General features: G+C 36.9%; 1 protein-coding gene across 3 annotated transcripts in view; it reads right to left on the bottom strand.

Annotated features, from left to right (window-relative positions):
* WDR76 (WD repeat domain 76) overlaps positions 1–24,306 on the bottom strand; it is a 55,323-nt gene that overhangs the window by 17,237 nt on the left and 13,780 nt on the right. For all 3 annotated transcript variants that reach the window (XM_088024771.1, XM_028126739.2, XM_028126740.2), the window contains 5 exons: positions 24,190–24,245; positions 10,825–10,951; positions 9,512–9,613; positions 9,371–9,414; positions 8,345–8,498 (listed from right to left, as the gene is read on the bottom strand). In XM_088024771.1, coding sequence (XP_087880897.1) covers positions 8,345–8,498; positions 9,371–9,414; positions 9,512–9,613; positions 10,825–10,951; positions 24,190–24,245 — 483 coding nt within the window. The remainder of the gene's footprint in view (positions 1–8,344; positions 8,499–9,370; positions 9,415–9,511; positions 9,614–10,824; positions 10,952–24,189; positions 24,246–24,306) is intronic.

Raw genomic sequence — 24,306 nt, 5'->3', positions numbered from 1 at the left:
CAGAAGAGTAGCATTAGCCTATTCCTTCCTGCCTTCAATCCTGGTGCTCACTTCTCTTCCTTACTAATAAATGTCCTTTGTGGCACTTTTTTTTCCCAGAATGCACTTTCAGCTGAATTAGAAACCTGTTCAGGCAGATACCCTTTCTCAGTAACTTTCTTAATGGTGTCTGGGAACTTGTCTGCAGTCTTGGGTCAGCAGATGCTGCTTCTCCTGTTATCCTGACATTTTTTTAAGACAAACTTCTTTCTAAAATTATCAAACCATCCTTTGCTGCAAAGATACAAATGTAGGGACCCGAAGGGGTACGTGCACCCCAATGTTTATAGCAGCAATGTCCACAATAGCCAAACTGTGGAAAGAGCCAAGATGTCCATCGACAGATGAATGGGTAAAGAAGATGTGGTATATATACACAATGGAATATTATGCAGCCATCAAAAGGAATGAGAGCTTGCCATTTGCAACGATGTGGATGGAACTGGAGGGTGTTATGCTGAGTGAAATAAGTCAATCAGAGAAAGACATGTATCATATGACCTCACTGATATGAGGAATTCTTAATCTCAGGAACAAACTGAGGGTTGCTGGAGTGGTCGGGGGTGGGAGGGATGGGGTGGCTGGGTGATAGACATTGGGGAAGATATGTGCTACGGTGAGCGCTGTGAATTGTGTAAGACTGTTGAATCACAGATCTGTACTTCTGAAACAAATAATGCAACATATTTTAAGAAAAAAGAAAAAGAAGAAGATAGCAGGAGAGGAAGAATGAAGGGGAGTAAGTCAGAGGGGGAGACGAACCAGGAGAGATGATGGACTCTGAAAAACAAACTGAGGTTTCTGGAGGGGAGGAGGGTGGGGGGATGGGGTTAGCCTGGTGATGGGTATTGAGGAGGGCACATTCTGCATGGAGTACTGGGTGTTATGAACAAACAATGAATCATGGAACACTACACCAAAACAAATTATGTAATATATGGTGATTAACATAACAATAAAAAAATTAAAAAAAAAAACATCCTTTGCTGGCATTAAATTCTCCAGCTTTAGATCTTTCACCTTCCATTTGTATTGTCATATGATGACTTCAATTTTTCTCAAATCATATTAGTCTACAGGTATGTCTTTCCTAGAGCAATCCTATACCCACATAAAAGTGGCATCTTCAACACAAGATAAAAAGGTATTTTGCAAAAAGTACAAGGCTTGGGAGCCTGGGTGGCTCAGTCGTTAAGCGTCTGCCTTCGGCTCAGGTCATGATCCCAGGGTCCTGGGATCAAGTCCCACATCGGGCTCCCTGCTCAGCGGGAAGCCTGCTTCTCCCTCTCCCACTCCCCCGCTTGTGTTCCTGCTCTCGCTGTCTCTCTCTGTCAAATAAATAAATAAAATCTTAAAAAAAAAAAAAAGTACAAGGCTTTCCACACCTGCTGGAGTAGCTGCAGCAAGGGCTTTACAAATTTTTTCTTTTTTTTACAATAGTTCTTATGCTAGATTCATTTATCTTGAAATGCTGGGTAACTGCTGCTACCGACCTCCATTTACAGTACTTATCAAGCAATTCAACTCTTTCCTGTACTGTCCTGAATTTTGTTTCTTGGGCGCACTTTCCAGAATCACTAGGAGCACTTCATATGAGTCCTATGGTGTTATTCAACGTGTATAGTATTGCACTAAACACAATGAAAAATATGCAAGAACCTCAAGAGATCACTTTTTCAGCGATACACAATTTATGGGAGATAAACTGCGCACACGGAGATGATTGGTGTTTCGAGGAGATACTTGCTATAATTAAGCTCACCACAATAGCAACAGAATAGCTAGGAGATTTTTAGAGTAGTACAATAGTACAACAATAATTTTATGCAGTTATGATTTAATACTGCATTTTTACATTTATTTACATTTCTCTTGACTGTGAATGGTGCCACATAGGATCTGTGTTTGTTGAAGATTTGAAAGATGTTAACTTTTTATAAAATAGATTTGTATATATTTTATGGTAGTAAATGAAAAAATAGACTAGTATCTACATGTATTCTATGCAATCATGACACACCCAACTTTTTTTAATTCTTTCAGCATTTCTAAGCTACATGGTTCATCTACAAGTTTTTTTCAAATTGTCACAAATCTCCAAAAAACTTTCCAATCCGTGTATAAGTGGACCCACACAGTTCAAACCATGTTAAGAGTCAACTGTATTTGTAACTATATCAAGCGATATCCCCTAAAAAGGAAAAAGTATAAAACAAAAGGAGTGGTCGTCATTATGCTTTATTTTTTTAACTATGTCTAAATTTTAGACATTTTCTGTTGAGAGCATTATTTTCATCCCTTCACCCATCTCCCCTTTCTCCATCTCTATATTTTGTTATATTATTATTTTTATTTTGTCCAGGTTGATAACATTCACATCCAGTTCCATAAACGTAGTTCATATAGCTATTTAATATTAGTTCTGCCCATCTATGGATGGATTCAATGCCCATCACCAATTCTTTTGTCAAGCTTCTCCATTCCTCAATTCTTAATTCTGATTTACTCTTAATTGGCTGGGATTTGCTCTCAAGCAGTATTTTTTTTTTCCTAAATGAACTCACAGGTCTTGAATTTCTTGAGTTTTTTTCACATGTGAGAATACCTACCATCTGCCTTTAATTAGAAATGTTATCTTGGGCTGCTCAGTATTCTGGGCCATACTTCCCTCAGAACTTTGTAGACATTACATGAAATGCTGTTGTAGAAAACAGAAAAGCCTGACTCTTTCCCTTGAATATAATTTATTTTTTCTGCCTAAAGAATTCTTTATCCTTTAAGTTTCAAGTTTTCCTAGAACATGGTATACACATTCAATCTGTCAATTCCATTGTGTCTTTTCAGAAGAATTCTCTTTGAATATATTTTCTGTTCCACTGTTGGGTCATCTTTGACTGTCTTCCCTTACCTATTAGCTTGTCTGTGTTTGAGATTACCTCAAATCTTTAATGTCTATAATTTAGTTTTCAGCAATGTCTATTCTGTTCCTTGCTTTTGTCTAATTTATTAGTTTCTATCTGATCTTCAATTTGTTTCCTTAGTTCTGCAATCCCCTTTTCCATCTCATTCTCTTGTTTTATCATCTTATTTTTGAGTATTATTTTATAAAATAATGTTATTAACTAGCTCCACAGCAGCACTGTCCAAAAGAACTTTCTGAGATGAAAAAAAAGTTATATGTACGCACTATCAATGTAGTATCCACTAGCTATGTGTGGCTATTAAGCACTTAAAAAGTGCCTAGTGTAGGGGCACCTGGGTGGCTCAGTCGTTAAGCGTCTACCTTCGGCTCAGGTCATGATCCCAGGGTCCTGGGATCAAGCCCCGCATCAGGCTCCCTGCTCTGCAGGAAGCCTGCTTCTCCCTCTCCCACTCCCCCTGCTTGTGTTCCCTCTCTCGCTGTGTCGCTCTCTGTCAAATAAATAAAATCTTAAAAAAAAAGTGCCTAGTGTAACTGAAGAACTAAATATTCTTTTTTAATTTGAAGTCTTTTTTAAAAAGATTTATTTGAGAGAGAGATGGAGAGCACATGAGCAGGGGGGGGAGGGGCAGAGGAGAGAGAGAAGCAGACTCCCCACTGTGCAGGGAGCCTGATGCAAGGCTCGATTCCAGGACCCTGAGATCATGACCTAAGCCCAAGGCAGATGCCCAACTGACTGAGCCATCCAGGCGCCCCATAAATGTAAATAGTCTCTTAGAACCAGTAGCTACTACACTGAACAGTGGAGTTCTACAGTCTGGAACTGAAAAGAATTTCCTTTCTTTCCTTGGGTTATGTTTCTCTTCTAGGTCTGTCTTTGCATGCTAGGTTCTTCTGTTGTTTTCGCAATAGTGTTTGTCTAGTTGCCTAGTCATTTCTTTTCATTTCCATCATGCTTGAATCACTCTGTCCATGTTAGATGCTCTGATATAATATGTTGACTCTTTCTCCCAGTATCTGACATCAGTTCATTTTTTCCTCCGAAAAAGACAGGCTTTCCTGTAACCAAGAAGAAAGATGGGGGGAGGGAACAGAAAGAGGGAGGTAGATAGGTGTTTTCAGCTGAAACCATATGCTGTATTTTTTGGAATTCCTAGACTAGGAAATTCTATTCATTATTTTATATCAGGATTTATACCACCTACTTGGCAGGTTTGTGGGGAAGGACGTGGCTTATACTACTCCCAAAGACCAAGAAAATTTCCTTTGTAGAGAATTAGTCCACTGTTCACTTTCCCCACTTCCCCTGTTTCCCCCCTTTCCCCTCAGCAGCCATTTCCCTATTCCTCACTCAAAAGAGGAAAAAATCTAAGTATCTACTGAATGTACTTCTCTCTAGTTTTGAGAATATAGGTGAAAATCCTCAGGGTTTGGTCAATTCACCAATATGGATTTTGGTTGTAGGGCAAGGTAGAAGCTAAACTATGCTGTGCCCCCCACCCCCCAGCTGAGCTAAAGAAGTACACTGCATTAAGTTATACTTCTTCCTTACTGCTGTTTCTTTTTTTTTTTTTTTTTTACTTACTGATTTGACTGCTTTTTACTCATTCTATGGAAAATTCCAACTGCCCATTTTAATCTGAATATACCAGGTTAACAGAGCTTCTAGGGGCACCTAGTTCAGTCAGTGGCACATGCAACTTGTGGTCTCAGGGTTATGAATGAGCCCCACATTAGATATTATTTTTAAGTAAAAAATAAAATCTTAAAAAAAAAGAGTACTTCTTACTACTTTAAACCTAACTGAATACAGGACCAGTTTGTTTTGAGCCTAGAAATGACTATCTGTGCACAGTGGATTGGAATAGGAAAACTGGAAATACAAGTACCATTTAAAACCAGTATGGTAATTCTAAAAGATGAGATGGGGCCCTGGCCCAGCATAATCCCTCTTGTTCATTCCTTTGCTGTCTATACTCCAGCCATACGAACATTCTTCCAGGTCCTTAAATGTATCAGGTAGGTTTTCCCCTGCCTAAGGTCTTTGACATACTCTTCCCCTCACCTGAAATACCCTTTCCCCTTTCTTTACTTGGTAAGAAAGGGGAAAGGAGGCTTGCCCTAATCCTCCAAATTAGGCCAGCCCCCTGTAGTGTGTTTTCATTTACACTACTTTTCCTTCAGGCCATTAATCACAGTATATAATTCACTCCACTTATCAAATATGTAATTATGTATTTGGCCATTATTTCATTAATGCTGCTTTGGCCACTAAATTCTAAACTCTAAGAGGGCAGAGACAGTCTTTGCTCACAAATGTCTAATGGCTGGGAAATCATTAGAATATTACTTAGCACAAAATACTCAATAAATGTGGAATGAATGAAGGAATGAATGGGTAATTGGGTGACTTAATAAAGGATAACTCAATTTTTGATGCTAGGTGACACTAGCAATGTGACTGAAAGTTAAGAGGAAAAACTGAGCTAGTGTCAAGGCAATTCAATGGGGGAAAGGATAGTCTTCTCAACAAATGACAACTGGATATTCATATATAAAAAAATAAACTTGGGCCCTTACCAGACAAATCAGCAAACTAAATGTGAAAGGAAAAACTATAAAATTTTTAGAACAAAAAACCAGGAAAAGCTCTTTAAAGCTTGGGGCTAGGGGCACCTGGTGGCTCAGTCAGTTAAGCTACTGCCTTCAGCTCGGGTCATGATCTCAGGGTCCTGGGATCAAGCCCCTCATCAGGCTCCCTGCTCGGCGGGGAGCCTGCTTCTCCCTCTCCCTCTGCAGCTCCCCCTACTTGTGCTCTCTCACTCTCTGTCAAATAAATAAAAATAAAATCTTAAAAAAAAAAGTTTGCAGCTAGACAAAAATTTTTGATATAACACCAAAAGCACAATCCATTAAAAAAATTTTGACAAATTGGACATCATCAAAATTCAAAACATTTGCACTTCAAAAGACAGCATTAAGAAAATGAAAAAATGTCAAAGACTAGAAGAAATATTAGCAAAACACATCTAACAAAGAATTTGCAACTAGAATTTACAAATGTTTCTAATTCAATTAAGAAGACAAACCTAATAAAAAAAATTAAAAAATTTTTGAAAAGCCATTTCACCAAAGATATCCAAATGGCATAAAAGATGCTAAACAACATTAGTCATTAGGGAAATACAAATCAAAACCACAAGGAGATACCACTTCACACCCACCAGAAAGGCTATAATCAAAAAGACAGACAATAATAAACACTGGTGAGCATGTGGAAAAATTAGAACCCTCATATGTTGTTGGTGGGAATATTAAATGAGGCAATCACTTTGGAATGCAGTTTGGCAGTTCCTCAAAATGTTAACAAATTACCATAAGACCCAGCAATTCTACCCCCAGGTATCTACCCAAGAGAAATAACACATATCCAAACAAAAATGTGTACACAAATGTTTATGGTAGCATTATTCAGAATGGCCAAAAAGTGGAAACAATCCAAATATCTATCAAGTGATAAAATGGATCAACAAAATGTGGATAAACAATGGAATACTGTTCAACAATTTAAAAAGAATGAAATACTGATATATACTAAAACATAAATGAACCTTGAAAACATAACTCTAAGAGAAAGAAGTTAACATAAAAGACCACATACTGTATGATTCTATTTATATGACATGTCCAAAAAGGGCAAATTTATGGAGATCTGCCTGGGAATGAGAGTAATTAATTGGGGTATTAAATCTACCCCAATTTAGATTAAATCTAAATCTAGGAATGATGAAAATGTTCTAAAACTGGAGTATGAAGATAGTTATACAACTCAGTAAAGCTATTAAAAATCATTGAGTTGTACAATTAAAACATGAATTTTATAATATATAAATTATGTTTTGATCAAGTTAATTTTGTTTTAAACTAGGGGAGCTGGGGGATGCACACAGGATAGTAGCAGTATTGGGTTTTAGACTTGCTCAAGCTGTTAACATGATGGCCAAGTGTCTGGGACAATCAGAAGATTGACAGAGATACTAGACTATTATAGAGACCTAGTAATACAGATTTTGGAGTCAACAGGAAAGACATGACAAAGGGACTTTTATACATGTCTTCAACTCTGTACAAATCAATCTACCCTGAAAAGATTTTCACTTGACTATGCTAATTTTCTATTTTTCCTTTTCAAAGTTCTTCAACCAATGATCTTTATCCATTGCTTTCATTTCCTCCACTACCCCATTCTTTTTTATTTGCTCAAAGTCTGTGTTCCTTCCTTACCTCATTGTTGAAGCTATTCTCTCAACTAATAATACCCCATTTTCAAAACCAATGGCCTTTACTCTACTCCCATTCTTTTTAACTTACTTGCAAGAAGCCTTGTCCAACTGACCCATGAAACTCATCTCTTAGCTTTTATTACCTTATACTATTTTTAGTCCTCTTCCCACTTCTCTACTTGTTTTATTTACCAAATACTTTTACCTCCCACCCTCACTCACACTTTATCAAAATAAGGAAGAACTTATGCTCCAAAAACAAACGAGAATTTGGTATTTATCTCTCTCTTCCTCTCAAAAAATGTTTATTAATCCCAACCAGCTTCAAGTTACCATAGTGTCTTCATCTCCATTTATTGTCCTTATGGTATTTTTCAGGCCTTTGTTCTACTTTGCCAATAAGAAAATAAATTCAGAGAATATTAACTTAGCTTTTCCAATTTTGAGACCACCAAAAGCAATCCATGCAGAATTATATGTACAATGAAGGGAATTCAGTATCTGTTTGTAACTCATTAAAAAACGAATGGAATTATCCTAAGCAGATCCCTAGGAAGATATTTTTCCCAGTTTGAAAACTTTATTTTAAACATAATTAGAGGGTGCCTGGGTGGCTCAGTCAGTTAAGCATCTGCCTTTGGCTCAGATCATGATCCCAGGATCCTGGAATCAAGTCTAGAATCCGGCTCCCTGCACAGTGGGGAGTCTGCTTCTCCCTCTGCCCCTCCCCTCTACCCCTCCCCCCTGCCCATGCTCCTGCACGCTCGTGCTCTCTCAAAAAATAAATGAAAATCTTAAAAATAAATAAACAAATATAAACATAATTAGAAAACTAAGAACTTTGTGTGATCTTTTCATATATACATTTAAAGGTATAACAGTTTCCTGGCAATTAACTTATGCTCAGATGACTAATAATATTCAAATTAAAAATGTTAAAGTTCTAGAAAGCCAACTAAAATTTCTCAATTTTAAAATTTGGTATCACAAAGCACAAAACTATAAATCTCAAGTAACATTACAAACACGCAGCTCTAGGCTATTCTCCTATAGACTGTTTCAGTCAAATTTTATTATCTTCAAAAAATTAATAATAACTTACCAAATCCCAAAGTCCAACTTGCCCAGATTTGGCCCCAGCTGCCACCAAAGTTCTAATTTCTGATGGGTGGAGAGCCACAGAAAATACTGCGCCTTTGGTAACTTTATGAACAGTATCTTCATTAATGACCATGCCACTTAAATTGGCTTTATAGCTGAGGAATAAAAGTTAAATTTCAGAAGTAAAACCAATCAGGAGTCAAAATAACTAAAAGATGACTCAAAAAAGAAAAGAGACACAGTTAGTAAATAGTCAACCTCCTAATAACCAAGGAAATCAAATTAAACAATGGGATACTATTTTTCACTTATAAAAGGTAGCAGGCTGCAGTTAAACATATACATTCATTAACAGTGTTAGTGGCAGAGTAAATTCATACAAGATTTCCAGAAGAAAAAAAAGATTTTAGAAAACAATTCAGCAATGTATACTAAAAGCCACAAAAATGTCCATATTTGACTCATTAATCTCACTTCTGGAATCTATCCTAAAGAATTAACCCATAATCACACATAAACCCTTAAACATATGCACACATATAACTAAATATGCAACTAACCACACAAAAGTAAATCGAAAATAATTCCAAATACCAACAGAGTCAGAAAAGATTAAGTAAATGAAATAGTATGCAATTATTCAATAAGTTTAAAAACTCTAGTAACATGAGATTAATATTTTGCAACTGTATTAATGAAAAGCATAACGCAAATTTATATATACATTAGAACATAATAAACTAAAAATGTACATGGATTCATTCATTTATTAAATAATAAGTAAATATATATTATGCACCAGGCACCATTTTAGTTATTGAGACAAAATCCCTGCACTTAAGAAATTCATAGCGGTACTACATACAGCAATACTTGAAAGGAAACATACAAAAACAACAGTTGCTAAGGTGGAAATATTATGGGTTATCATTTCATTTCATTTTCAAAACTTCCTGTAATGGTATATAGTCTTTATAATTTAAAGACTGTAGAAAATATAAAACAAAGGCAAGGGATTTTAACTCACCTTTTAATATTAGCTAACTCCTTCTCAGTATTCTTACTACTTGTCTGAAACAATGAAAAAGACCAAGGTACTAAGTTAATATATGTACTGAAATTTCCTTAACAGATAATTCTAAAACCTGTAAGCCCTTGCATGCGATACCTTGCTCACATTTGCCCAAGTCTGTAGAACTCTTTTAAATAGTTCACTGTCATCATCTCGATTCTCAGGAGTCATTTCTAAAGGCCCAGGAGGTAACAAAGGCTGTTATAAAAAATAAGAAAATAAAGAATGAGAAATAAAACAGGCTGATTGTTGCTCTGCCCTAGAATGTAAGTTTTTCACTACTTTACTTTCAATACCAACAACATAGGTGACACATCATTAGTATTCAAAAACCGTTGTTCAATGAATGATTGCCAGGTGTATCCTGTAAACTAATATATGTATTACCCCATTTAATCCTCATAATAATCCAGTGAATGAGATACCACATTTTAAAAAGATAGCAATGAAACTTAGAGAAGTTACCTTGTCCAAAGTTACACTGCCCAGAACAGGAGTTTCTGGGAATGCATTCAGATCAGTTCAATTTCATTACTAAGAGTAAAGTTATTATTCTATGCCAGTGTTTTTTTAAAATCATAGGTTGTAACCCATGGATCATAAAATCATTTCAATATATCACAACCAGCAATGCTTTAATAAACAATGAAAGAAAAGAAAATACAAAAAGTACATCACATGCAGTAAGTGTTAAGTATCATTTCACAAGTGTTGCTTCAGTTGTGTGGCATTATTGAGTTCAATATAAATACATTTACCATGGGTGGAGGCTTCAGAAAAATTGGAAAGCTACTCTTCCCAAGCACCGTAATTTTCAATTAGCTCCCAAAGCACCAGTCTAATTAGTACTATCATCTAATTTATAATTAAGCACTTAGATATAAAGTATTAAAAACAGTGGGTGCACTTGAATAAAAAATATCATTATAATATTATCTAAACAATAAACCTGGTAAATAAAACTTTCTATTCACTGATAGTACAAAATTATACTACAGCAAGGGGCTATCACTATTATCACATATTATACATTATTAACAACATTAATACTACCATTTATTGTTTACTTACTAAGTCCTTAACACAGTATAAAGAACTTTATAGATACTATTTCACTTAACTCCCACAACCTCCTTAAAATTTCTATACTGTTGCCACTTTAAATATGCGGATACTGGGGCTCAGAAAGGTTAAGTAATTTACCCATAATTCTATAGCAGGTAAGCCTGTAGAAATACAGAATCCAAACTAGTCTTTATGATTTTGAAGCCTTACTCATTAAACAAGAAACAGTCAAGTATTAAATTAATGAAGTACAAATTAAGCATAATTTAATGACCCTTTAGTTTCAAACATTTCAAACTTTTCAGTATTTTCTTAAGTAATATACTGTTTTTGCACTTTCTTACATTTTCATCTGCTATTAATGTTGGCTGAGCTGGGGTTGCTGGTAATGACACTCCTGAAGGATCTACTTTTAGTAATCTCATTGACCTTCTACATCCAGTTCCATTTTCTCTCTTCTTAGGCTTTTTTCTAAAGGAGTGGGGGAAAAAAACCTCAAGTTATAAAACAGTTACATATATTTGTTAATATTAAGGAGATAACTTCCAGGAATGTATCTCACAGATAAACTCACACATTACAAAGATGTATGTACATGACTACACTGATTTTAATTGAACATTTGTGTTTCCATGCTTTTAAATAAAATCATAAATGTTCGGGCGCCTGGGTGGCTCAGTTGGTTAAGCGACTGCCTTCAGCTCAGGTCACGATCCCAGAGTCCTGGGATCGAGTCCCACATCGGGCTCCCTGCTCAGCAGGGAGTCTGCTTCTCCCTCTGACCCTCTTCCCTCTTGTGCTCTCTATCTCTCATTCTCTCTCTCTCAAATAAATAAATAAAATCTTTAAAATCATAAATGTTCATCATGGGGAGGTGAAAGGTGTTAAAATAAATCATGGCATACATCTCTAAAAGAATAATATGCAACCACAGGAAGAATTAAATAGATCTTTGCATGCTGATATGACATGAACCCTAAGATATAAGAAGCAAAAACAAGGTCCAGTACATGTTGAATATACTTTCATTTGTTTTTTTAGAAAAAGGTTATGTACACACATACATTTGTACATGCTAAGATTACCTATGGAAGAATATACATGAAACTATTAACAGTGGTTTCTTCTAGAGAGAAGGCCTGGAGAACTTAGGTCTAAAATGGAAAAGATATTTAAATGTTTCATTGCATTTCCTTCCATATACTCTACTTTTTTAAATCATATACATACCCTACTTTTTTTATGCACTGTTTTTTCATTTTAAAAAAGTAGTTCAGAACTTCCAATTTCCAGTTCTACAAATAAGGAACTTGAAATTCACGACTCTGTCTTTTCAAGTAAAAAGGTGAACAGATTAAAAACTCAATAACTCTTCTAGGATCCTTAAGAGAGGCAAGGACACAATGCAAACTGCTGGCCTCAAAACTGGAGAGACAGACAAATAGAAGGAGTTGTGGCTTACTGGAACAGAAAGTCAAGAACAAAAACCACAAGGGGAACCAATCCCAAGGTAGGAAAACCTGAACTGTAACTGACCAGTTGCTGGAGGCTCAGCATGGACAAGTTAAAAACTCCAGAGTGGTCCACACAAAAACCTGCACATGAGTGTTTATAATAACTTTGTTCATAACTATCAAAAGTGGGAAGCAGCCAAGATGTCCTCCACTAACTGAACACATAAATAAACTACAGTACATCCGAACAATGGAATATTATTCAGCACTAAAAAGAAACGGGCTATCAAACCATAAAAAGACATGGAGGAACTTTAAATACCTATTACTAAGAGAAAGAAGTAAAATCTGAAAAGGCTACATACTGTATGATCCCAAATACATGACCGTCTATTAAAGGCAAAACTATGGAGACAATAAAAAGATAAGTGCTACAGTTGAGGGTGGTAAGGTCATGAACAGAGAGAACACAGAGGATTTTTAGGGTGGTAAAAATACTCTATATATTATAATGATGGATCTATGTCATTATACATTTGTACAAACCCATACAACGTACAACACCAAGAGTGAACTCTAAGGCAAACTATGGACTTTGGGTGATTATGATATATCAGTGTAGATTCATCCTTGGTAATAAATGTACCACTCTGCTGAGTGATGTTGATAATGGAGAAGGTTATGCATGTGTGGGGGCAGAGGAATATACAGGAAATCTCTGTACCCTCCTCTCAATTTTGTTGTGTAACTGAAACTGCTCTAAAAAAAGTTTTTAAAAAAAAAAAAACCCTCAAGGGGGACTCACCCCCAGTATTTTGTGAGATTATACATCCAGGAGCTCAACTAGGTCCTCCATAAATATCAGAGAAAAATCCCCTCATGCTTCCCACAGTGGGAGGGGGAAAAGAACAATTTTGAAATACACCAGAGCACTTTGTTCTTCTTAACAAGGCATGCCCTCAGGAGAACTAGTTAACCAGAGCCTAACCTGCTAGGGTATTATCAGTTTAACCTGAAAGAAAGGAAATACCCAACTCCAGCCCACTCTTACCATCCTCTCCCACCTAACAGGGGAGGAAAGAAACTAAAACACTCCTTAAGTTCACAGTCCAGAGACAAAGGCTCCCTAAAAAACTGAGACCTAATCACAGGACTATAGAACAGCTTTCTCTCCCCTTTGACACATTACTAAAGGCCTATTTACAACAGTTCCTTTTTCCTAGTACATCATGTCCAGCTATCAAGAAAAAATTACAAGGCACAATGAAAGACAAACAATGCAATTTAAAGAGACAGAGAAAGCTTCAGAACCAGACATGGCAGGGATGTTGGAATTATCAGAACAGAAATTTAAACTTTTTTTTTAAAGATTTTATTTATTTGAGAGAGAGAGAGAGATCATGAGCAGAGGGAGGGGCAGAGGGAGAGGGACAATCAGACTCCCTGCTGAGTGCATAGCCCAACACGGGGCTCAATTCCAAGACCCTGAGATCATGACTGGAGCCAAAGTCAGACACTTAACCAAATGAGTCACCCAGGCACCCCAATCAGAACAGGAATTTAAAACAACTATGATTAATATGCTAAGGTCTCTAATGGATAAAATAAAAACAATTGAAGAACAGACAGGCAATGTAAGAAGAGAGATGGAAATCCTAAGAACCAAAAAGAAATGTTAGAGATCAAAAACACTAAGAAATGAAGAACGCCTTTTTTTTTAAAGATTTTATTTATTTTACAGAGAGACACAGCGAGAGAGGGAACACAAGCAGAGGGAGTGGGAGAGGGAGAAGCAGGCTTCCCGCTGAGCTGGGAGCCCGATGCGGGGCTCAAACCGTGGGACCATGACCTGAGCCTAAGCGCTTAACGACTGAGCCACCCAGGCGCCCCTGAAGAATGCCTTTGATGAGCTTAATAGTGGATAAGACATGGCTGAGGAAAGAATCCCTGAGCTTAAGGATATCTCAATAGGAATCACCAAAACTGAAACGCAAGGAGAAAAAAGACTGAAAAAAACAAAACAAAACAAAACAGAAAAACAGAGGGGTGCCTGGGTGGCTCAGCTGTTAAGCGTCTGCCTTCAGATCAGGTCATGATCCTAGAGTCCTGGGATGGAGCCCCACATCAAGCTCCCTGCTCAGCGGGGAGCCTGCTTCTCTCTCTCCCTCTGCCACTGCCCCTGCTTGTGCTCTCTTGCTGTTAAATAAATACATAAAATATTAAAAAAAAAAAAAACAGAATATCCACGAGTTGTGGGATAACTACAAAAGGTATAACATATACATAGTGGGAATACCAGAAGGATAAGGAAAAGAGAAAAACAGAAGATATATTTGAAACAATAGTAACCAAGAATTTCCCCAAATTAATGTCAGACACCAAATCACAGATCCAAGAAGCTATCCCTTCTTTGGCATTATGTGTCTTTATATTTAAAGTAGATTTCTTATAGACAACATGTTTGGGTGTTATACTTGATCCACTCTGACAGTCTCTTTTAATGGGTGCATTTAGACCATTGATGTTCATACTGAGTACTGATATATCTGGATTAATATCTACCATACTTGCATGGTAAAAACTACACCTAGATAAATAACTACACCTACAAAAACTACAAAAAAAAAAAAAAAAACGACCCCTAGGCAATTCATTTCCAAACTAGAGAAAATCAAAGAGAAAGAAAAAATCCTGAAAGAAGCCAGGAGGAAAAAAACACCTTACCTACAGGCAAACAAAGATAAGAACTACATCCATCTTCTCGTAACTATGCAATCAACAGAGCAGAGTAAAATATTTAAAGTGTTGAGAGGGCACCTGGCTAGCTCAGTCAGTAGAATATGCAACTCTTGATCTTGGAGTCATGAGTTCAAGCCCAACACTGGGCATAAAGCTTACTTTAAAAAAAAATTTAAGAGAATTTGTTGCCATTAGATGTGCCTTACAAGAAATGTTAAAAGAAGTTAGTTAGAGAGAAGAAAAACAGAGATCAGAAACTCAGATCCACAAAAAGAAAGGAAGAGCATCAAAGAAGGAATAAGGTAAAAAAAAAAATTGTTTTCCTCATTCTTAATAACGCTATCTCAAAATAACAATAGCAACAACGTATTTGGTTATGTACACTTATATATATATCTTATGAATACATATATATATATACATACACATCTATGTATATATATACTTATGTATATTTATACATGTGAAATGAATGACAACAATGATACAAGGGACAAGAAGGAAGAATTAGGATTATTTTGTTATTATAAGGTACTCACACTATACCCCACTCACACCCTGTAGTTGTACACTGTTAAGTGAAAGTGGACTTGGGTTAGTTATATATGTATATTGTAAACTCAAGGGCAATCTCTAAAAAAAGAGGGGAAAAAAGTATAACGGATACCTTAAGTAAGAAGAGAAAATGACATCATATAAAATGCTCAATTAAAACCATAAAAGGTGGGGCACTTGGGTGGCTCAGTCGTTAAGCGTCTGCCTTCAGCTGAGGTCATGATCCCAGAGTGCTGGGATCGAGCTCCGCATGGGGCTCCCTGCTCCACCAGAAGCCTGCTTTTCCCCCTCCCACTCTCCCTGCTTGTGTTCTCTCTCTCGCTATGTCTCTTTCTATCAAATAAATAAATACATCTTTTAAAAATATATATATAAAATAAAACCCAAAAAGGCAGAAAAACAGTGGAGACAAAAATAGGAACAAAAAACAAGGGCAATAAGTAGAAAATATTAACAAGGTAGATATAAATACAAATATATCAATACCCATATTAAAAAATATGGTAGATATTAATCCAAATATATCAATACTCAATCTGAACACCAATGGTCTAAATGCACCCATTAAAAGAGACTGTCAGAGTGGATCAAATACAACACCCAAACATATGTTGTCTATAAGAAATCTATTTTAAATATAAAGACACATAGGGGCACCTGGGTGGCTCAGTTGTTAAGCGTCTGCCTTCGGCTCACTTCATGATCCCAGCCAGGGTCCTGGGATTAAGCCCCGCATCGGGCTCCCTGCTCAGCGGGGAGCCTGCTTCTCCCTCTCCCACTCCCCCTACTTGTTTTCCCTCTCGCTGTCTCTCTCTCTGTCAAATAAATAAATAAAATCTTTAATATATATATATGTGTGTGTATATATATATATATAAAGACACATAAAGATTAAAAGTAAATGGAGAAAAATACACCATGCTAACACAACTGGAAAGAAAGCAGGAATGACTATATTAATTTCAGACAGAGCAGACTTCAAAGCAAAAAAAGTTATCAGGGATAAAGAAGGGCAATACATAATGATAAAGGGGCCAATTCTCCAAGATAACATAACATAATGCACCTAACAACAGATAATCAAACTATGTAAGGCAAAAACTAATAGAATTGCAAAAAAAAAAAGAAAAAATAGGTGCCTCTACTATCTTAGTTGGAGACTTAAACACCCCCCTGTCAGAAATGGAGAGATCCAGCAGGCAGCAAATCAGCAAGGGCACAGTTCAACTTGACATACTATCCATAAAATAGATATAACCAACATCTATAGACCAGTTCATTCAAAAACAGAATACAAATCTTAAAAAAAAAAGAAATTCTAAAAAAAAAAAAGGCTGAGGCTCCTGGGTGGCTCAGTTGCCTTCAGCTCAGGTCATGGTCCCAGAGTCCTGGTATCAAGTTCTGCATCAGGCTCCCTGCTCCACGGGGAGCCTGCTTCTCCCTCTGCCTCTCGCTCTCTCTGTCTCTCATGAATAAATAAAATCTTTTAAAAAAAATTTTTTTTCCTCAAAAACAGAATACACATTTCCTCTCAAGCTCAGATGGAACGTTCACCAAGGTAGACCACATTCTAGACCATAAAACACACCTTAACAAATTTAAATGAAGAGAAATTTTAAAAAGAAGAAAATCATACGATGTTTGCTCTCAGAACACAAATGAATTAAACTAGAAGGTAATAAGAGAAAGATACCTGGAAAACCCAAAATACATACAGATTAAACTACAAATAACACATGGGTTGGGGCAGCTGGGTGGCTGTCAGTTAAGCATCTGCCTTCGGTGCAGGTCATGATTCCAGGACCCTAGGATCGAGACCCTCATCAGGCTCCCCTGCTTGATGGGAAGCCTGCTTCTCCCTCTCCCTCTGCCTGCCACTCCCCTGCTTGTGCTCACTCTTTCTGTGTCAAATAAATAAAATCTTAAAAAAAAACAAAACTAATTCACAGTACTGATTATATGAAAGCATTTTGTATACATTTGCATTTTTATTCTTATTTTTTCATCCCTACTTAGGTTTCCCTGGTCAAGACAATCCCAAGCTCCAGTTTCTTCTCTGCAACTTGGGGGATCCTACCACTTTTTCAGTCAGGTGCCTCATTATACTGACCCAAGGCATCCTGAATGAGATAGGGATGATTCTAAGGACCATCCTTAAGGGAAATTGAATCCTCCCTAGTTCTGCTCAGGCTCATGCCCTCTCCAACACTCCAACCCTTCAAACAAGTTATTAAAACATCTTCTAGGTAATTAACTTGTCTTCTCACCTCCCCCCAGAAAAATGTAGGCTCAGTCCCTGGTCATCCATTGGAACAATCCAGTTCAATGAAATAACACACAAGGAAGCCTGGGGGGCTCAGTCAAGCATCTGCCTTTGGCTCAGGTCATGATCCCAGGGCTCTGGGATCAAGTCACACACTGGGCTCCCTGTTCAGTGGGGAGTCTGATTCTCCCTCTCCCTCTCCCCCTCTCCCCTGCTTATGCTCTCTCTCTCTCTCTCTCTCTCAGATAAATAAATAAAATCTTTAAAGAAAAAAAAAGGAAGAAAACAATCTGCTAAATAACACATGGGTCAAAGAAGAAATCTCAAGAAGATATAAAAAATATTTTTAACTAAATGAAAATGTAAACACAACCTAAAGAATTTGTGGGATGCAGGGAAAGCAGTGCTTATAGGGAAATTTATAACAATGAATGCATATATTAGGAAAGAAGGTAAAAAATCAATCATCTAAGTTTCCAACTCAGAAAACCAGAAAAAGAAGAGCAAATTAATCCAAAGTAAGGAGAAGAAAAGAAATAATAAAAGTTGAGCAAATTAAAAACAGGAAATCACCGGGGGCAGGGGAGGGATCAACAAAACCAAAAGCCAGTTCTTTCAAAAAACCAATAAAATTTGGGGCTCCTGGATGGCTCAGTTACTTAAGTGTCCAACTCTTGATTTCAGTTCAGGTCATGATCTCAGGGTCTTGAGATCAAGCCCCACATTGGGCTCCATGCTCAGTGGAGTCTGCTTGAGATTCTCTCTCCCCTGGCCCTCCCCCTGTGCTTGGTCAGTCTCTCTCTAATAAATAAATAAGTAATTTTTAAAAAAAAGACCAATGGGGCACCTGAGTGGCTCAGCCAGTTAAATGTCTGCCTTTAGCTCAGATCATGATCTCAGGGTCCTGCGACTGAGCCCCACATCAGGCTCTCTGCTCAGCGGCGTGTCTGCTTCTCCCTCTCCCTCTGTGATCTCTCTTGCTTTCACTCTCCCTCACTCTCACTCTCTCTCAAATAAATAAAATCTTAAAAAAAATAATAAAAAATAAAATTTAAAAAGACCAATAAAATCAATAAGCCTCTAAAAAGGCTAACAAAGAAAAAAATTATCAATATCAGAAAGAGGGGTCTCACTATAGATCCTATGGACATTAAAAAGATAATAAAGGAATGATATGAACAACTCTATGCCCACCTATTTGATAGCCTAGATGAAATGGACAATTCTTGAAAAGACTCAACTGCTGAACTCACAATCTGAATTAGAAATAGATAATCTGAGTAGGCTTACACCTATTAAAGAAATTATATCAATAATTAATAACCTTCCAAAATAAAAAAGCACCAGGCTGACATAGGTTCACTGGTGAATTTTACCAAATATATAAGAAAGAAATTGTACCGATTCTCTACAATCTCTATTTTAGAGGATAGAAGCAGAGAGAATCCTACCTATCTCATTCTATGAGGCCAGCATTACCCTAATACCAAAACCAAAAACATTACAAAACAGAAAACTACAGACCAATAATCTCTAATGAGCAGATGCAAAACCCTCAACAAAATATTAGCACATTGAACCCAACAATGTACAAAAAGTATTACAAGCCACAAGCAAGTGGGATATATTCCAGGTATGCAAGACTAGTTCAACACTCAAAAATCACGTAATCTATCAAAAATTGTTCAATGTAAATCCATCACATCAATAGGCTAAAAAAGCAAAATCACATGATCCTATCAACAAATGCAGAATATGCTTTTGACTAAATCCAACACCCACTCATGATAAAAAAAAAAAAATCTCAGTAAATTAGAGGGGAACTTTCTCAACTTGATAGAGAGTATCTACAGAAAACCTAAAGCTAATGTCATACTTAAATGGTGAGAAACACCAAACTTTCCCACCAAGATCAGGTACAGGCAAGGATGTCCTCGCTCACCATTCCTTTTCAACATTATGCTGGAACTTCTAGCTAATGCAATAAGACAAGAAAAGAAAATAAATGGTACACAGATTTGGAAGAAAAAAATAAAACTATATTTGTTCAAAAGTTTCCAGGTTGGGGACACCTAGGTGGCTCAGTCAGTTAAGCATCGGCTCTTGATTTTGGCTCAGGTCATAATCTCAGGATCATGATATCAAGCCCCAAGTCGGTCTCTGCACTGGGCATGAAACCTACTTAAGATTCTCTCTCCCCCAACTCAGATGCATGCTCTCTCAAAAAATAAACAAATAAATAAATTTTTCAAAATAAAAATAAAAAATAAAAAAGTTTCCAGGTTAGTGAACACATGGATGTGCTGGGAGAGGACACACTCTGAGAGGGCATTGAAGCTCTGTACCATTTCCCCATGCCTTGCCCTATGCATCTCTTCCTTTAGCTGTTTCAAGTTATATCCTTCTATAATAAACCAGTAATCTATTAAATAAAAAAAAAAGCTGCATTTGCTCATAGATGACATGATAGTCTATGTACAAAATTCTAAAGAATGAACAAAAGAACTCCTGGAACTAATAAGCGATTATACCAAGGTTGTAGGATACAAGGTTAATATATAAAAGTCAATTGCTTTCCTATATGCCAGCAATAAACAAGGGAAATTTGTTGAAGTTAAATATATATCATTTACATTAGCACCCATACAATGAAATACTTAGGTTCAAGCCTTACAAAATATTTCCAAGATCTATATGAAGTACACTACAAAACTCCAAAGAACAAAATCAAAGACCTAAATAAATGGACAGATATTCCATGTTTACAGATAGTCAAGATGTCGGTTCTTTCCACCTTGATCTATAAATTCAATGTACTCTCAATCAAAACCCTAGCAAGTTATTTTGTGGATAGTGACAAAATGATTCTACAGTTTACACAGAGAGGCAAAAAACACAGAATAACCAACACAATATTGAAGAATGACGAAGTTGGAGGACTGACTACCCAATGTCAAGACTTACTTTAATGCTGTAATTCTTTTTAAGGAAATTGAAGCAGTAATCAAAAATCTCCCAACAAACAAAAGCCCAGGGCCAGATGGCTGCCCAGGGGAATTCTACCAAACATTTAAAGAAGAACTAATACCTATTCTTCTAAAACTGTTCCAAAAAATAGAAATGGAAGGAAAACTTCCAAACTCGTTTTATGAGGCCACCATTACCTTGATCCCCAAACCAGACAAAGACCCCATCAAAAAAGAGAATTACAGACCAGTATCCTTGATGAACATGGATGCAAAAATTCTCACCAAAATACTAGCCAATAAGATACAACAGTCCATTAAAAGGGTTATTCACCACGACCAAGTGGGATTTATCCCTGGGCTGCAAGGTTGGTTCAACATCCGCAAATTAAACAATATGATACAATACATTAACAAAAGAAAGAATAAGAATCATATGATCCTCTCAATAGATGCAGAAAAAGTATTTGATAAAGTACAGCATCCTTTCTTGATCAAAACTCTTCAGAGTATAGGGATAGAGGGTACATACCTCAATATCATAAAAGCCATCTATGAAACACCCACAGCGAATATCCATCTCAATGGGGAAAAACTGAGCTTTCTCCCTAAGGTCAGGAACGCAGCAGGGAAGTCCACTATCACCACTGTTATTCAACATAGTATTACAAGTCCTAGCCATAGCAATCAGACAACAAAAAGAAGTAAAACGCATCCAAGTCGGCAAAGAAGTCAAACTCTCACTCTTTGCAGATGACATGATACTTTATGAGGGAAACCCAAAAGACTCCACCCCAAAACTGCTAGAACTCATACAGGAATTCAGTAAAGTGGCAGGATATAAAATCAATGCACAGAAATCAGTGGCATTCCTATACATCAACAAGACAGAAGAAAGAGAAATTAAGGAGTCGATCCCATTTACAATTGCACCCAAAACCATAAGATGCCTAGGAATAAATTTAACCAAAGAGGCAAAGGATCTGTACTCAGAAAACTATAAAATACTCATGAAAGAAACTGAGGAAGACACAAAGAAATGGAAAAACGTTCCATGCTCATGGATTGGAAGAACAAATATTGTGAAGATGTCAATGCTACCTAGAGCAATCTACACATTCAATGCAGTCCCCATCAAAATACCCATCCACTTTTTTCAAAGAAATGGAACAAATAATCCTAAAATTTGTATGGAACCAGAAAAGACTCCAAATAGCCAGAGGAATATTGAAAAAGAAAAGCAAAGCTGGTGGCATCACAATTCCGGACTTCCAGCTCTATTACAAAGCTGTCATCATCAAGACAGTATGGTACTGGCACAAAAACAGACACATAGGTCAATGGAACAGAATAGAGAGCCCAGAAATGGACCCTCAACTCTGTGGTCAACTAATCTTCGACAAAGCAGGAAAGAATGTCCAATGGAAAAAAGACAGTCTCTTCAACAAATGGTGTTGGGAAAATTGGACAGCCACATGCAGAAGAATGAAACTGGACCATTTCCTTACACAACACACAAAAATAGACTCAAAATGGTTGAAAGACCTAAATGTGAGACAGGAGTCCATCAAAATCCTAGAGAAGAACACAGGCAGCAACCTCTTCGACCTCAGCCACATCAACTTCTTCCCAGAAACATCACCAAAGGCAAGGGAAGCAAGGGCAAAAATGAACTATTGGGACTTCATCAAGATAAAAAGCTTTTGCACAGCAAAGGAAACAGTCAACAAAACCAAAAGACACCCGACAGAATGGGAGAAGATATTTGCAAATGACATACCAGATAAAGGGCTAGTATCCAAAATCTATAAAGAACTTCTTAAACTCAACACCCAAAGAACAAATGATCCAATCAAGAAATGGGGAGAAGACATGAACAGACATTTTTCCAAAGAAGACATCCAAATGGCCAACAGACACATGAAAAAGTGCTCAGTGTCGCTCGGCATCAGGGAAATCCAAATCAAAACCTCAATGAGATATCACCTCACACAAGTCAGAATGGCTAAAATTAACAAGTCAGGAAATGACAGAATTTGGCAGGGATGGAGAAAGGGGAACGCTCCTACACTGTTGGTGGGAATGCAAGCTGGTGCAGCCACTCTGGAAAACAGTATGGAGGTTCCTTAAAAAGTTGAAAATAGGGCTACCATATGATCCAGCAATTGCACTAGTGGGTATTTACCCCAACAATTCAAATGTAGGGATCCAAAGGGGTACGTGCACCCCAATGTTTATAGCAGCAATGTCCACAAAATCCAAAGTGTGGAAAGAGCCAAGATGTCCATCGACAGATGAATGGATAAAGATGTGGTATATATACACAATGGAATATTATGCAGCCATCAAAAGGAATGAGATCTTGCCATTTGCAATGACATGGATGGAACTGGAGGGTGTTATGCTGAGCGAAATAAGTCAATCAGAGAAAGACACGTATCATATGACCTCACTGATATGAGGAATTCTTAATCTCAGGAAACAAACTGAGGGTTGCTGGAGTGGTGGGGGGTGGGAGGGATGGGGTGGCTGGGTGACAGACATTGGGGAGGATATGTGCTATGGTGAACGCTGTGAATTGTGCAAGACTGTTGAATCACAGATCTGTACCTCTGAAACAAATAATACAATATATGTTAAAAAAAAAAAAAAAGAAGAAGATAGCAGGAGGGGAAGAATGAAGGGGGGAAATCGGAGGGAGAGACGAACCATGAGAGACGATGGACTCTGAAAAACAAACTGAGGGTTCTAGAGGGGAGGGGGGTGGGAGAGTGGGCTAGCCTGGTGTTGGGTATTAAGGAGGGCACGTTCTGCATGGAGCACTGGGTGTTATACACAAACAATGAATCATCAAAAACTAATGATGTAATGTATGGTGATTAACAATAAAAAATTTTTTAAAAAGCTGTAGTTGTTTTTAAAGACAGTATTGTATTGATGAAAGAATACACAAATCAATGGTACAGAACAGAGAGCCAGCTGATCTTAGACAAAAGAGCAAAGGCAAGATAATGAAGCAAAAATAATCTTTTCAACAAATGGATAACCACATCCAAAAAAAAAAAAATCAATCTAGACACAGCCTCTAACCCATCACAAAATTAACTCAAAAAAGATCACATATCTAATGTAAAATGCAGAACTATAAAATTTGTAGAAGAGAATAAAAGAAAACCTAGGTGACCTTGGGTATAGCAATGGTTTTTAATTAAAATACCAAAAACACAATCGGTTAAAGAAAAAAGTGATGAAGTAAACTTCATTAAGATTAAAAAACTTCTGCTCTGCAAAAGACACTACCAAGAGAATGAGAAGACAAGCCACAGACCGGGAGAAAATATCTGTACAAGACACATCTGATAAAGGACTGTTATCCAAAAAATACAAGGAACTCTTAAAACTCAACAAAAATAAAACAACTGAATTTAAAAATGGGCCAAAGACCTTAACAGATAGTTCACCAAAGTAATACACAGACAGCAATAAGCATATGAAAAGATGCTCTACATCATGTTATCAGAGAAACAAAAATTAAAAGAACAATGAGATACCAATACACACTTATTAGAATGGCCAAAATCCAGAACACTGACAACACCAAATGTTCGTGAAGATGTGAAACAACAGGTTTAAGATCACAGTTTCTTATTTACCGTGGTAACCATTTTGCATATTATAAAGTTGAGTTCAACAATACATCATGGTGTAGGCATTGCAAATCAAATCTTTTACCTTTTGGATTCAGGAGGCTGCCTCTTCTTTATCATTTCACGGAACCTTGCAGCTGACTGCAAAATACACAAAACATACATGTAAAGATACTACCTTATAAAATATTAAGTATGCTGC

Source organism: Eumetopias jubatus, unplaced genomic scaffold (assembly GCF_037043125.1).
Source record: "Eumetopias jubatus isolate StellerSeaLion01/CBP00866 unplaced genomic scaffold, mEumJub1_p1.0 scaffold_7, whole genome shotgun sequence".
Classification (NCBI taxonomy): Eukaryota; Metazoa; Chordata; class Mammalia; order Carnivora; family Otariidae; genus Eumetopias; species Eumetopias jubatus.
Note: the sequence above shows the minus strand (reverse complement) of the source record. Positions and strands in the feature narration are given on the sequence as shown.